Source organism: Protomyctophum bolini (genome assembly GCF_963924005.1).
Source record: "Protomyctophum bolini genome assembly, chromosome: 15".
Classification (NCBI taxonomy): domain Eukaryota; kingdom Metazoa; phylum Chordata; class Actinopteri; order Myctophiformes; family Myctophidae; genus Protomyctophum; species Protomyctophum bolini.
In genome coordinates this window covers 15,183,298-15,199,720 of record NC_137876.1, presented here as the reverse complement: position 1 = coordinate 15,199,720, position 16,423 = coordinate 15,183,298, and the positions used below count along the sequence as shown (strand labels likewise).

At 42.9% G+C, this 16,423-nt stretch overlaps 1 protein-coding gene across 7 annotated transcripts in view; it reads left to right on the top strand.

Annotated features, from left to right (window-relative positions):
- tiam2a (TIAM Rac1 associated GEF 2a) overlaps positions 1-14,932 on the top strand; it is a 153,891-nt gene extending 138,959 nt beyond the window's left edge. For all 7 annotated transcript variants that reach the window (XM_080784848.1, XM_080784849.1, XM_080784844.1 and 4 more), the window contains 8 exons: positions 1,881-2,060; positions 2,733-2,851; positions 5,644-5,752; positions 7,359-7,414; positions 7,960-8,074; positions 8,401-8,488; positions 9,795-9,931; positions 12,654-14,932. In XM_080784848.1, coding sequence (XP_080640974.1) covers positions 1,881-2,060; positions 2,733-2,851; positions 5,644-5,752; positions 7,359-7,414; positions 7,960-8,074; positions 8,401-8,488; positions 9,795-9,931; positions 12,654-13,426 — 1,577 coding nt within the window. In that variant the 3' untranslated portion in view covers positions 13,427-14,932. The remainder of the gene's footprint in view (positions 1-1,880; positions 2,061-2,732; positions 2,852-5,643; positions 5,753-7,358; positions 7,415-7,959; positions 8,075-8,400; positions 8,489-9,794; positions 9,932-12,653) is intronic.
- Positions 14,933-16,423: the final 1,491 nt, after the last annotated feature.

Here is a 16,423-nt window from a genome sequence, read left to right as displayed (position 1 = left end):
TTCCTTTCATGGTTTCAATGTGACGGAGTAGGTGAAACTAGACTAGAGCAACTTATTAGGGAAGCGTCACTTCAGCAGAACAGCGTGCTGGATTTAATCATCTGTGCAATGTTCATGGATGTGTGTTGTTGCTGGAGGTGCAGCACTGTGACTCATCAGCACAAAATGGCTCCCAAATATCTCCAAAAGGAAAATGATGTTGAACTCAAGACAATTAAATAGGACACAGTGGTATGACCCTTTTCTTTTTATTCCTCTTTTTATTGTGGTACCGGTGCAGTATATAACGCCATAATACAGTGGCACTTTTTATGCTGCTGTGATCAAACTTCACTTAATTTCTTTATAACATCATAGCATTTTTTACAATAATTGGAGTTTAGTTTAGTCTTTCTTATTTAATGTATTTACTCCACAGCGTATTACAGTAGTATTTTGTCACCATATTCCTCTGCACATAAACTAGTGTTGTCTTCCTCTGCACATAAATAGGACTAGTATTATCTTCCTCTGCACATAAATAGGACTAGTATTATCTTCCTCTTCACATGTCATACATAGGACTAGCATTGTCTTTTAAACACCAGCGTCAGACCACGGAGATTCACCAAGCATAGTATTATAGTTGATAGAAATAGTGCATTAATTACAGAGTTCAGCCAACTTAGAGCCTATAGCGTCGCACAGCAATATTCGGCAACATGGTGCTCAACATAACCGCTGATCCTTAGAACATCCAACTTCATACACAGGCCTTTGTCAACAACGGTGAAATAATTCTCCACACACACCAGCCACCCGAATCACTGCTTCTTCTTCTCCTCGACTCCCTTCACGCCCCTGTGCCCATATGTGATTCCCCAATGTTTACTTGTCAACTCCGTTAATTGCCTGCCAATTACTCTGGGAGGTGTCAGTGAGGCTGCCTGTCTGTGCGCCGCGAGGGCTATAATTAATGCCATAATGGATACCTTTAATGGCTCTTCTCAGCCTGTGGAGATGAAAGTGGAGGGATGGGATGCAAAATGTCATCACCTTTACAGAAAGATACAGTCTTTAGACAGTCTAGGTTCTACATGGATCATACTGTCAGTGTTATATTGTACATTTTGGAGCGGTGCACATACGCACACACGCACACACACACACACACACACACACACACACACACACACACACACACACACACACACACACACACACACACACACACACAGCGTCGCTGATTTTGTACACATTTGAGATATTATTACATGCTCTCACACCAGGCCTGTGCTATATGCTCAGCTTTCACCAAATCGATGCTAGCAGAACACAAGCAAAGTTAGAATAACGATACCGTCATGTTTGCCTTGTGTATGCAGTGGTGAGAGGAGAAGCACACACTCCCCTCTACTGGTGGTGACCAGCTGTGTGTTGCACTACTACGGCTGCTGCACGCACGCACACACACACACACACACACACACACACACACACACACACACACACACACACACACACACACACACACACACACACACACACACACACAAATATTTTATAAGGATATAAGGATTATACAAAAAAATCCTAAACATACAATAACCACTTCAGCCCTATATACATTTCAGCCATTTGGAAATTGTCCATCTACAAGCTTGTAGATCTGCTATTTTCTAAATATTTTTGTATATATTTGAAAACTTCAAAAGGGATATTCTACATATTGAGTACTTTCCAGTCTTCGTACTTTTAAGTACATTTTGATGTTACCAATACTTTTGCACTTTCACTCAAGTACATTTTGAATTCGGGACTTTCACTTAACGGTAACGGAGTATATAGTTCTTACATTGCAGTGTATTGATAACTTGAGTAACTTTTTGTCTCATCATCAGCCAAGACGGACCGGGCCTTCAAGCAGTTCCTGGAGGCCAGGAACCCCACCAAGCAGCACTCGTCCACGCTGGAGTCCTACCTGATCAAGCCGGTCCAGAGGGTCCTGAAGTACCCTCTGCTGCTGCAGGGCCTGGTGGTGCTCACTGACGAGGAGAGCGAGGAGCACTACCACCTCACTGGTACACACACACACACACACACACACACACACACACACACACACACACACACACACACACACACACACACACACACACACACACACACACACACACACACACACACACACACGCTCTACCACCTCACTGGTACACACACACACACACACACACACACACACACACACACACACACACACACACACACACACACACACACACACACACACACACACACACACACGCGCTCTACCACCTCACTGGTACACACGCGCACACACACACACACACACACACACACGCTCTACCACCTCACTGGTACACACGCGCACACACACACACACACACACACACACACACACACACACACACACACACACACACACACGCTCTACCACCTCACTGGTACACACGCACACACACACACACACACACACACACACACACACACACACACACACACACACACGCTCTACCACCTCACTGGTACACACGCACACACACACACACACACACACACACACACACACACACACACACACACACACACACACACACACACACACACTCACTCTACCACCTCACTGGTGGGTTGATCTTTGTAGGAGAGAGAGAGCATGTGCTACAGAGGGCCATGGAGAATGTGTCATGTGTTAAGCCGTGTTTGTGTGTGTGTGTGTGTGTGTTCTACAGAGGCCCAGAGGGCTATGGAGAAGGTGGCCAGCCATATAAACGACATGCAGAAGATCTACGAGGAATACGGGACGGTGTTCGACCAGCTGGTTGCTGAGCAGACCGGCCACGAAAAAGAGGTAATAATGACACAGAATTAAATAAATAACCTCGTTTTCAAGGGGGGTCTTCGGTTAGCGGGAACAAACGCTCGTGGAGTTGTTTACATCGGCGTGAACAGAGCCATGAAGACACACATGTTGCCGTCAATCAACTGTAGTTTTAGTTGACTAAAATCTTATAATATCTAGTGTCAATTAAAAACTAGACTAAAAACATTTCAGATGACAAAACAGACAGACAGACAGTTGTGTTTTAAACTGTATTTTCTGTATCTGATGATATTTGGCACTGTGTGTGTGAAACCTGCTTCAAACCAAAGAGGTTGCTTCTCGTGGTGTATATCAGCACCTCAAAGTCAAAGCAGCCTGACTCATTATCCTGTTTACACTTTCTACTGCAATGCCCCCCAGGGAACCAATATGTATTTAAATGTTGAATTGATGGAATATTTAGTTTAGCAGGCGGGGCTCTCTCTGCTCCATTGATATTCAAAGTCCCTGAGCCTGAATGTGGTCTGTGTATGATTTTTAAAAAAAGACGAGGTGGAGAGGGATGATGAATATGTATGTCACAAAGAGCTTTACTTTACACATAACACATGCAGTGATGACTGTATCATCACTTGTATGTATATGGTTGTTGCATAATTCACACACTCTTCACACAATCTATTGATCAGGCATGGGTCGATGATTATTACCAAAACGCTGGCCGCTCGCCTCTTAACAGGGACACGGAAGTATGGTCACATCTCCCTGATTCTCGCCTCCCTACACAGGCTCCCTGTGTGCGTTACAGGATCTAGTTTAAGATTTTAATGTTGGTTTTTGAGGGGTGCTAGCCCCTCCAATGTCCAACTTTGAGCGTTTGTGTAAACCCGAAAATTGAAGACTAAAGTGTGTAAACACAAAGTGGCATGCACCGCAACGGCCACGACGTTGCGACACAGAAACATAAACATTATAATGAAATAATAATAATAATAATAATTTTGGGGGGAAAACAAAGACAAAAAGGGGGACAACGGTTTCACCTGACACATTATGACATAATTTCTTGTGCTTTGAGGGGCGCTAGCCCCTCCTACTGTATATACAGGTTTAATGTTTGTCTTTAGTTCGTTTTAAAAACGCCATTGACAATGAAGGGAACATTTACGTCATCTTGCCCCTAACACAAACATTAAATGCCATTAACAATAAAGAGAATTTAATGTTATCACCTAATCAACATGCGTTAGAGTATAACCCATCGTTTTTTTCATTTTGTCATTTTTTTCAAATCATCAAAAATGATGAAAAACGGCGCGCTATAGTATGCCGTACGATATGGGCTATAGCCCATGGTCCAACATGATGAGAAACGAGGATAACTTTTTTTTTCAAAATTTCAAAAAACATGGGCTATAACCCATCGTTTTTTTCATTTTTGTCAAATCATCAAAAATGATGAAAAACGGCTCGCTATAGTATGCCGTACAATATGGGCTATAGCCCATGGTCCAAAATGATGAGAAACGAGGATAACTTTTTTTTTCAAAATTTCAAAAAACATGGGCTATAACCCAGTGGTTCACAAAGTGGGATCCGGGGACCCCCAGGGGTACCTGGGGGAGTTCCAGGGGGGACCCATCTATTTTGTTCATGTTCATAAAGTGCTAAAGTGTTTAAAGCAGTGGTTCCCAAACTTTTTCATGTCAAGGACCACCAAATTGACACTACTTAGCCCGTGGACCCCCATTTGAAAAGATATGCCAGGGACCCCCATAAGAGAAGACGTACACATGTAGACGTCTACATTTAGACGTACACATTTAGCGTCTGCATTTAGACGTACACATTTAGACGTCTACATTTAGACGTCTACATTTAGACGTCTGTATACATTTAGACGTCTGTATACATTTAGACGTCTACATTTAGACGTCTACATTTAAACATCTACATTTAGACGTATACATTTATTTGTTATCCGTGTTGCGAGGATGAGGGGGTACCTGGAAAAATATCTACCCCAAAAGGGGTACCTGGTCCAAAAAAGTTTGGGAACCCCTGCGTTAGACTTCGCGCCCCTCACTTCACACGGGCGTGATTTTTAAGTCTTTAAATGGGTTGGCATTGGTACCATTGTACATATCGGAACTTGTACCTCCAAAATAATCTACAAGGGCCCTCCTGAGGTCGACTGACCGGTCACTTAAGATCCCTAACTCAAAGCTGAAATCCCGGGGGGATGGGGCAGAGCTTCTCAAACCTTGCCTGTGTTTATATCCCGTCTGAAAACTCACTTGTACTCCCTGGTGTTCCAACATGCTGATTAAGAGTAGCTGTTTCAACTGCAATATGTCTTCATGTTGCCCTGTTATTATGTTTTGTTGTTTTTTTGCCCTTTTGTATTTTAGTAGTTCATTTTCTTCGTTTTAAATGTGCTTTATAAATGAGATGTATTGTATTGTATGGGATACTTGCATCTGGCTCAGGTTAGACACTTTTGTTATGGTTAAGGCTGTGAATGATGTTTCAAAAAAGTTAAGTTGACGATTAATTGCCATACTAATAATTACGATTTGATTTCTTGCGATTGAATTGAGGCTTCATGATCAAAATCTGCACACATCAGATATGACAAATAACTTAAATATACAAAGAAATTACTGACAAACAAAATAGCTGATTTACAAACATATGTCGTCATTTTTGCAGCACATTGAGTCACTTGTTGTATGAAATGTGCTAGATGTATATATATATAAATGTGACTTGACTTGAAGGCTGAGTGACTTAACTCGTCTATTTATATTCCGTGTCAGGTCACAGAGATCTCTATGGGAGAGTTTCTCATGCATTCCTCCGTGGTCTGGCTCAACCCCCATCCGTCTCTGGGCCGCATGAGAAAAGATCCAGAGTTGACTGTGTTTGGTGAGTCCACATACTGTCTGTCTGTCACCACCACTGGGCTGCCGCGTTGCATTCTGGGAAAATGAGTCCCGTCCGTAACCCCCCCCCCCCCCCCCCCCCCTCTGCCAGAGCTTAAGGGCTCCTGGCAGCCAACAGTCTCCCACTGGCACTCGCATCAAATTCCCACATGTGACAGTGTTCCCCTCAAAGCCTTTGGACACAGACCACCACATTTGACACGGTTTAAATGAGCTTCAGTGTCACCTGCAGATGTCTTATTAAAATGTAATCAGCAGCCAACAAATATTGGGTTGCTAATCAGGATTGGTTCTGGGGTGGCACTGAGACAAGTGTGTAGCCGCAGCCCAGCTGGGGACTTAAAAGTCCGCCTGCAGGCGGTTTGAGTTCCTGTCATCCCCCCCCCCCCCTTTCTAATTTTCTTCCTAAAGCGCCTATGGGTTGTCGTTTGAAAAGCATCACGCCGTAGTGATGCTATGGCAACCAGGCGGACCAGCAGGCCATTCTCTCTTTTTACTTTCTTTCTAAATTTAGAGTAGCCAATTATCTTTTGTACCCCTCTTTCCCCTCCCACTTTGCTTGTTATTGTGCCAGTTTGACCATCCCCACACATCTCTGTGTTCCTCTTCACACTGCTGCTGTACATACCCACAGTCAGACACACCATGCTCCATTTTCATCACCGCTAAAAAGAAGTTTAGGGATAAGGGGTTTAGCGGTGACGAAAATGGAGCCCTATGATTCAGACACCCTCCCCAAACCCTAACCTCACAGGAAGCTATGGGTGATTTTTAACCTGCAGCACGGATTCGTTTTAACCCGCCACACACAAATTTTAATTATGCTTTAAGTAGCATGTCACATGTCAAACTAGGGGTTATTCATGATTCTGAATCCATTCCAAGCATTAGTTTTGCACGGAAAACACTCCTTGGGCTAAAAACAGCCATAGCCATCATCACAAATGTGGGCAAGAGGCTATGGCCGTTTTTAGCCTAAGGAATATTTTTCGTGCAAAACTAATGCTTGGAATGGATTCAGAATCATGGATAAACCCTAGTTTGACACATTAAATGCTATTTAATCATAATCATCATGGCTTCGCTCGTGCACGCGCACGGAGCCGCTGAAGAATGGGCCCCTGCAGGTTGTAAGCCAGAGATAGGTCACTGGCCGACAAGCTTACAACCCGCTAGACGTTGGGCTATTTTCACAATTTGTATCTGTGGAACTGAGTCAAACTAAATGTAATGCCTACAATTCCACTTTTTGGTCAGGGTGGGGGGAGGCTCAAATAAATCCTGGATTTAAAGCCAGTTGTGTCGTTTTTATTTCTAGGGAGAAAAAAAGTCTGGGGTCGAGTCCACAATTTGGCATACAGTAGCACAAACGTTGATCACTCTGCTGATTTCTGATCGTCTGCACCTTCTCTTTCTCTCTCTGTCGCTTTAATTAATTAGTCTCATGTCGCGCAGCTGCGCCTAGTTTCTCCCGGCGGATCCTGCCGGGAGCTGCCTATGCCATAAGAAGCATAGGTGAGTTCTAGTCTAGCGAAGCATTGCCTGAGTGGGTGTGTTGACGCGGTCGCTGTGTTCTCTGTCATCATCAGTGTTCAAGAAGGCAGTCATCCTGGTCTACAGGGAGAGCAACAAACTCAAGAAGAAGGTGAGTTGTAGTTCCATACAATTTAGGCATTTAGCAGACACTCTTAATCCAGAGCGATTTACAGCAATGTATTACAAGGTAATACATCAGCTGCATAGCGATAGTAATCTAGGATCACACGGTAGGTAAACCAAGTACATCGGTCTAAACATTCAAACTGTCTAAACATTCAAACGGTCTAAACATCAACCATTGTATCATCGGTACCCCATAGCCGCAGTTCCCAAACCTTTTATTCTGTGACCCAAAAGAGAGATTAGATGTTTTGCCCGGGACCCAAACTAGTGAAAATATTTTCATTACTTCTTAAATATGTGTTGATGATTTCTTCATGATATTACTGAAAATAATCTTTGGATTTTGTTATTAATTCATGAAAGGTTTTGCTTTGTGTGTGTGTGTGTGTGTGTGTGTGTGTGTGTGTGTGTGTGTGTGTGTGTGTGTGTGTGTGTGTGTGTGTGTGTGTGTGTGTGTGTGTGTGTGTGTGTGTGTGTGTGTGTGTGTGTGTGTGTGTGTGTGTGTGTGTGTGTGTGTGTGTCATACAGAATAATCCTCGCTCGGCTCTCTCCCACGGAGGAGGAGGAGGAGAGCTGGACCCGTTCAAGTTCCGCTGGCTCATCCCCCTCTCGGCGCTGCAGGTCCGATTGGGAAACGCTGCAGGTGAGAGGAACCACTGCGTGGCATTTATTATCCCTATATATATATATATATACACACACACACGAGCACACACACACACACACACACACACACACACGCATACGCACGCACACACCATGACATCACTCACATAATACATTCTGGGTCTTTTGTTCTCTCTCTCTCCCACACACATACACACACACACACACACACACACATACTAAAGCAGGAGCTCATAAACCCACACAGCCCTCTCGGCGTCAACACCCCCCCCCCCCCCCTCTCTCTCTCTCCTTTGAATCCATCATCCATATATTGTCCCTTGTCGTGTTGTGGGGGTGCAGGCACAGAGAGCAGCAGCGTCTGGGAGCTGGTTCACACCAAGTCTGAAGTGGAGGGCAGACCCGAGACAGTCTTCCAGCTGTGCAGCAGGTAGCGTTGATTAATTGCGTCGACTAAAACTACGATAGAATACTGTTCAACTGACTTAACGTTTTTCGCCGACAAAAATAAACTAAATAAGCTACGATGACTAAGACTAAATCTATTGGGGATTTTGTCAACAAATAAAAACTGGACTAAAATGTTGGGGAGAGACTAGTGGGGAAGAGATCCAGTAGAACTAAAAGACAGGTCGTTTTATGCTTTGTTGCGTTGTGAGCTTGTAGATCGGCTAAAACTAAATGGAAACAAAATAAAAATTTGCTGTCAAAATCAACACTAGAGTAGCAGGTCAGACACAACATATCTACCTCTCTGCTCTTCCTTATGCACACACACACGGGGTGTTAAAAAGTTAAGATAAGAGGTTAGAGTTAGATAGAAACCTCTTATCTTGTGGGTTTTTTCCCCCCTGTAAATTAGCACCCTGCTTGATCACACTGCATCATCAAAAGTAGCAGATCCACAAGTTCCACAACTGAGCTTGTATATCTTTTGAGTTTGAATCTTGAAAAGTTACAGTTTTGGACATGTGAGGTTTCCCACCCAACAGAGACGATGGAAAACAACAATGACTCCGTTGCTGTCAACACATAAATAAGTGTTGATCAGCTTCGTGAATGAATACATTATGCAAGGTTTATGTAATATTAAATGTCCTTGTTCAAGGTTACAGAACAGGTGGTGCCCGAGGTGGCCATGTATATTCATATTCCTAGCAAAATAATTTAAAAAATCACACCTGTGTGAAGTGAGGGGCGCTCTTATCGTCGACGTCGTCATGACGTAACATGTCTATTTGTACGACCCATATTACGTAAATTCTCCATTCATTGTCATTTAATGTTTGTGTAAGACGAAAATCTACACTAATAGCTGCATATAGGAGGGGCTAGCGCCCCTCAAAAAATAGATGCTGCATTAAGTAAGCTACTAATAATAGTCAATACTAATTTAAAACTGCGATAATTTGCTGACTCTCCTATTGACCGATGACCTGGTCATCACATTATGCCTCAGGAGCTCAGGAATGTGACAAAAACCTCTCCATGAATTCAAAGCTTCACGGGGTGTGTACTTTTTTTGAATAGAAAATAACTTAAGTATATATATTTTTGGGGGAGTCAACTACTCGTTTTAGGAAACATTCAATACATTTATCTAATCTTTTAAGTACAGCAGTATTTGTTCCAATGTTCCACAAGTCGCACACATTAGGACTCGGCCATACAAAATGTCTCAGTCGTGTGTGTGTGTGTGTGTGTGTGTGTGTGTGTGTGTGTGTGTGTCCTTGCAGCATGGTGGAGTCCAAGGTCAGCGTCATCAAGGTGCTCCGCTCCGTCCTGAGGGAGAACGTGAGGAGGAACATGGGAGGGGGCTGCAGGGAGCGGCTGACCCCCCTCCGCCACACCATGCCCGCCTCCGCCAAGATAGGTGAGTCTCTGCTTTAAACCCACTGAGACCTGGCTGAGGCCCATTAGCACCTGCCCTAGCCTGGACGACCTTACAGGCGTGTGCAAAGGCAAAACAATGTCATTTAGATGTCATTATTGACCTGGCATTGTATAGTGCAGTGGTTTTCAACCAGCAAATGTTCACAAATCAAATCATCCAAATCAAATCAAAGATTGCAGATCTACATGCTCATAGCGCTCAAGAAGTGCTTGTACTGTATATCTGCTTTTTACCCAAACCGCCACGCATTTGGCCTTCTATAAGAGGATTTATGGCTTTGCAAACATTGCATAAAGTGTGTAAATGTAAGCCTGCATGTACACCATCATATCTGGCAGAGCATTTCGGGTTCTTGGAGATAACGTGCTAGAGGAGCATATCGTAACGACCGGCCAGAAACCTTGTATATCCAATACTAGGGCTGTCACAATTACAAATTTAGGTTGACAATTAATTGTCACACAGATAATTGTGATTAACGATTTAATTGTGTTTTTTGCATTGATCATTGGAACGTTACAATTTGTATTTCTGTTTGCCTTTTAGGCTCAATTTCCCCTCGGTTATATCGTAGATCAGCAACGTGTTTGCCACTTTGTGCGACAGGCTCGTACGACAAAGTGTAGGACATCAATTTAGCCACCCAAACCCATCGTTTTTGTCATTTCGTAATTTTTTTCAAATCTTCAAAAATGATGAAAAACGGCGCGCTATAGTATGCCGTACGATATGGGCTATAGCCCACGGTCCAAAATGATGAGAAACGAGGCTAACTTTTTTTTTCAAAATTTCAAAAAACATGGGCTATAACCCATCGTTTTTGTAATTTCGTCATTTTTTTTAAATCCTCAAAAATGATGAAAAACGGCGCGCTATAGTATGCCGTACGATATGGGCTATAGCCCATGGTCCAAAATGATGAGAAACGAGGCTAACTTTTTTTTTCAAAATTTCAAAAAACATGGGCTATAACCCATCGTTTTTGTAATTTCGTCATTTTTTTTAAATCCTCAAAAATGATGAAAAACGGCGCGCTATAGTATGCCGTACGATATGGGCTATAGCCCACGGTCCAAAATGATGAGAAACGAGGATAACTTTTAGGCTCAATTTCCCCTCGGTTAAATAATTCCGATGTACCGATCACGTTTTGTGATCATGCGACACGTTGTGAGCTCGTAGATCAGCAACGTGTTTGCCACTTTGTGCGACAGGCTCGTACGACAAAGTGTAGGACATCAATTTAGCCACCCAAACCCATCGTTTTTGTCATTTTGTCATTTTTTTCAAATCTTCAAAAATGATGAAAAACGGCGCACTATAGTATGCCGTACGATATGGGCTATAGCCCACGGTCCAAAATGATGAGAAACGAGGCTAACTTTTTTTTTCAAAATTTCAAAAAACATGGGCTATAACCCATCGTTTTTGTAATTTCGTCATTTTTTTCAAATCCTCAAAAATGATGAAAAACGGCGCACTATAGTATGCCGTACGATATGGGCTATAGCCCATGGTCCAAAATGATGAGAAACGAGGATAACTTTTTTTTTCAAAATTTCAAAAAACATGGGCTATATATAACCCATCGTTTTTGTCATTTCGTCATTTTTTTCAAGTCTTAAAAAATGATGAAAAACGGCGCGCTATAGTATGCCGTACGATATGGGCTATAGCCCACGGTCCAAAATGATGAGAAACGAGGATAACTTTTAGGCTCAATTTCCCCTCGGTTAAATAATTCCGATGTACCGATCACGTTTTGTGATCATGCGACACGTTGTGAGCTCGTAGATCAGCAACGTGTTTGCCACTTTGTGCGACAGGCTCGTACGACAAAGTGTAGGACATCAATTTAGCCACCTAAACCCATCGTTTTTGTCATTTCGTCATTTTTTTCAAATCTTCAAAAATGATGAAAAACGGCGCGCTATAGTATGCCGTACGATATGGGCTATAGCCCACGGTCCAAAATGATGAGAAACGAGGCTAACTTTTTTTTTCAAAATTTCAAAAAACATGGGCTATAACCCATCGTTTTTGTAATTTCGTCATTTTTTTCAAATCCTCAAAAATGATGAAAAACGGCGCGCTATAGTATGCCGTACGATATGGGCTATAGCCCACGGTCCAAAATGATGAGAAACGAGGCTAACTTTTTTTTTCAAAATTTCAAAAAACATGGGCTATAACCCATCGTTTTTGTAATTTCGTCATTTTTTTCAAATCCTCAAAAATGATGAAAAACGGCGCGCTATAGTATGCCGTACGATATGGGCTATAGCCCATGGTCCAAAATGATGAGAAACGAGGATAACTTTTTTTTTTCAAAATTTCAAAAAACATGGGCTATAACCCATCGTTTTTGTCATTTCGTCATTTTTTTCAAGTCTTCAAAAATGATGAAAAACGGCGCGCTATAGTATGCCGTACGATATGGGCTATAGCCCACGGTCCAAAATGATGAGAAACGAGGATAACTTTTAGGCTCAATTTCCCCTCGGTTAAATAATTCCGATGTACCGATCACGTTTTGTGATCATGCGACACGTTGTGAGCTCGTAGATCAGCAACGTGTTTGCCACTTTGTGCGACAGGCTCGTACGACAAAGTGTAGGACATCAATTTAGTACAAAGAGATGCAAGGTTTCCATATGGAGCGACGATACCGAGATAACAATCTCCCATTCCCCCCCGCCAGGTTCCACCAGGGCCGCCTGGCTCTGCAAGCAGCCCCTCCTGGACCTGCCGGCCGCCCAGCCCGGGACCCTCAAACTGGGGCTCGACTCGGACGAATGCAGCCTGAGCAGCGGGACCCCCAGCCACCTGTCGGACCCCCAGCACCACCTCCTGCACCAACACCACCTCCCCCCCGGCCACGACTCCTCCTCCTCCAAACCTCGCTGCTCCTCCTCCTCCGCCAAGGAGTCCGACGGCGTGGCGAGCGACGAGGACGACTACGAGTTCGCCGACGGCGACGCCAGAGAGACCGGAGTGGGAGGCGATGTGGGCGACGGCTCGGTGGAGGCACAGTTCCTTCAGATGCGACTGTCCGAGGGGGAGGAGGGCGGCGCGGCTACGGCGGCGTCGATGGGGCTCGCGGTGGCTCCCCGCGTCCAACCCGAGGGCGCCGAGGTGGACACGCCGGAGAGCCGGCACAGGCGGACGCAGCAGAGCCACGGCGGCGCCGTCACCAGGAAAGGCAGCGTCGGCAGCGGTGGTGGTAGTTTCAGACGGAGAGACCAGGGGGCACTCAGGCACAGCCGCTCGCTGGACAGCCAGACGGACGTGACCCCGGCCACCTCGTCGGACCTCAACGCCCTGCTGGAGAGGGAGTTCAGTGTCCACAGTCTGACCTCGGTGGTCAACGAGGACTGTTTCTACGACAACGTCAACAACACCCCAAATAACAACAACAACAACAACAAGCCCTCTTCCTCCTCCTCCTCATCTTCCTCCTCCTCGTCCTCCTAGGACGGAGGTGACGGGAGAAAGAAAACAAAGCACCACGTGACTCAAACACAAAAGGGCTGACCGGGCCCCTGCTGCGTCCGAGGAAAGGGGTTACCCCGCGGTTTCTCCTTGTACGCTCTCATGAGTGTTGTGCCTCGTCTCATAAGTCGCTCGTTGTTGGTGTGAGTTGTTAAAAAAACGTCAGATCCGATGGATGCAGACAGGCTCACAGCCACAAGTACCCCCCCAACGCAATAAGAGAGGTGAGACGACGCTGTCCCAACGATAAAGACTGCAATGAATCTGCAAAGCACTGATGCATACTGTCTATGTTCCTCTGTGTTCCCCACCTGGTGGCTCTACCTTCATGCTCAATTTATGTTCAGAAAATAGCCGATCAACAAGCTCATAACCCGTAGCGCATTGTCAGCTATTATTATTAGGATTATATGTTCACTTTGCACCGAGCACCAGATTATGTTTTGATCGTTTTCCTTTCAACTGAAAAGAATGTCACCTGGGGAGTTTGTCATTAGTGGCCCCGATATTTTTTTTATTTTGTATTTTTTTTTTTTTTTACGATTTAAGGATGGTGTGAAAGGAAAGGAAATGAGGTGGCAAGCGGTTAGGAGCTGCCCTAGGAGCTGACTGTGCGCTTCCTGTACAGAATGAACAGGAAGGAGATTTTAAAACGCAGCTCTGCCTTTTTTTTGCTGTATTTTTGTGCACTAAAATACACTGTTTGCCTCTTAAGAAAAGATTCTTTGCTGTTTGTATATGATTTGTATTGTTTTATTTTATTTTATTTATTGACTGGTTTGTTTTGTATATCTTAGCAAAGACATTTTCGGGGTGAAGACTTGAACTATTGAAAAGATTTGGTCCACTTGTGTTAAAAAAGAAAAACGACAAAAAAAAGAAAAAGAGATTCAATACTGTCCCCCCCACACATTCTTTTATATGTAGACTATTGAATTATCTTTGTCTACAAGGATTATATTTACATTGTATGCATTGGGATGTACAGTTATTTTTTTCTTTTTTTTAATATAAAATGCTTTAATTTTAAACTGCAATAATGTTTGAAGCCCAATGACTTTTTTTTATGTTTGTATGCGTCTTGTAAATACCAGCTTTTGTTAAGTATGCTGTACATTTTTTGAACAATTTCTATATTCTCTTCTACCTACTTGACATTGTACAGATTTGTACAGGTGGTGTATATTTTTGTACAATATGGAGGGTACTGCTAGACAAACCACCAAGTACATTAGTTATCTTTCCAGGAGCGTTTTCACTTGAACCACTTAAAGTCCTATTATACTTCGTCATACAAATTAAATGGCGGAAATCTACAAGCTCACAACACGTGGCAACATTTTGGTCGATGTAATGACATGCCCAAAAATAGGATGGCAGGTTGAAAGTGGTTAACATACAATGCCTTTAATGCTAGCATACCAATGAATGTGAATGCCCCTTTTGTTATGGATCTTTGTTTTATAAATAAAGGTTGTTTTTTTTCCATTTGTGAGTGATGTCTTGAGCACAGTTTTTTCACCTATGATGGTGACGACTTTTACCATTATGATTCTGAATATGACATGAGGGGCGGAGCTTGAAGAGACTTGCGGAAATGGTAATTGCGGAAATTGCGGTATTGCGGAAATGGTAATTGCGGAATTGCGGAAATTGCGGAAATGGTAATTGCTGGAATTGCGGAATTGTGGAAATGGTAATTGCGGAAATTGCGGAAGCTGAAATTGCGGAAATGCGGAAATTGCGGAAATGGAAATTGCGGAAATGGAAATTGCGGAAATGGTAATTGCGGAAATTGCGGAAATGTTAATTGCTGGAATTGCGGAAATTGCGGAAATTGCGGAAATAGAAATTGCGGAAATTGCAGAAATGGAAATTGCGGAAATGGAAATTGCGTAAATTGCGGAAATGGAAATTGCGGAAATGGAAATTGCGTAAATTGATGAAATGGTAATTGCGGAAATGGCAGATTTTTTCGTTTCATTTTTTCATTTTTTTCAAATCCTCAAAAATGATGAAAAACGGCGCGCTATAGTATGCCATACGATATGGGCTATAGCCCATGGTCCAAAATGATGAGAAACGAGGCTAACTTATTTTTTCAAAATTTCAAAAAACATGGGCTATAACCCATCGTTTTTGTCATTTTGTCATTTTTTTAAAATCCTCAAAAATGATGAAAAACGGCGCGCTATAGTATGCCGTACGATATGGGCTATAGCCCATGGTCCAAAATGATGAGAAACGAGGCTAACTTTTTTTTTCAAAATTTCAAAAAACATGGGCTATAACCCATTGTTTTTGTCAAATTGCGGAATTGCGGAAATTGCGTAAATTGATGAAATGGTAATTGCGGAAATTGCAGATTTTTTTTTTCATTTTTTCTTTTTTTTCAAATCCTCAAAAATGATGAAAAACGGCGCGCTATAGTATGCCGTACAATATGGGCTATAGCCCATGGTCCAAAATGATGAGAAACGAGGATAACTATTTTTTTCAAAATTTCAAAAAACATGGGCTATAACCCATCGTTTTTGTCATTTCGTCATTTTTTTTAAATCTTCAAAAATGATGAAAAACGGCGCGCTATAGTATGCCGTACGATATGGGCTATAGCCCACGGTCCAAAATGATGTGAAACGAGGCTAACTTTTTTTTCCAAAATTTCAAAAAACATGGGCTATAACCCATCGTTTTTGTAATTTCGTAATTTTTTTCAAATCCTCAAAAATGATGAAAAACGGCGCGCTATAGTATGCCGTACGATATGGGCTATAGCCCATGGTCCAAAATGATGAGAAACGAGGCTAACTTTTTTTTTCAAAATTTCAAAAAACATGGGCTATAACCCAATGTTTATGTCAAATTGCGGAATTGCGGAAATTGCGTAAATTGATGAAATGGTAATTGCGGAAATTGCAGATTTTTTTTTCCATTTTTTCATTTTTTTCAAATCCTCAAAAATGATGAAAAACGGCG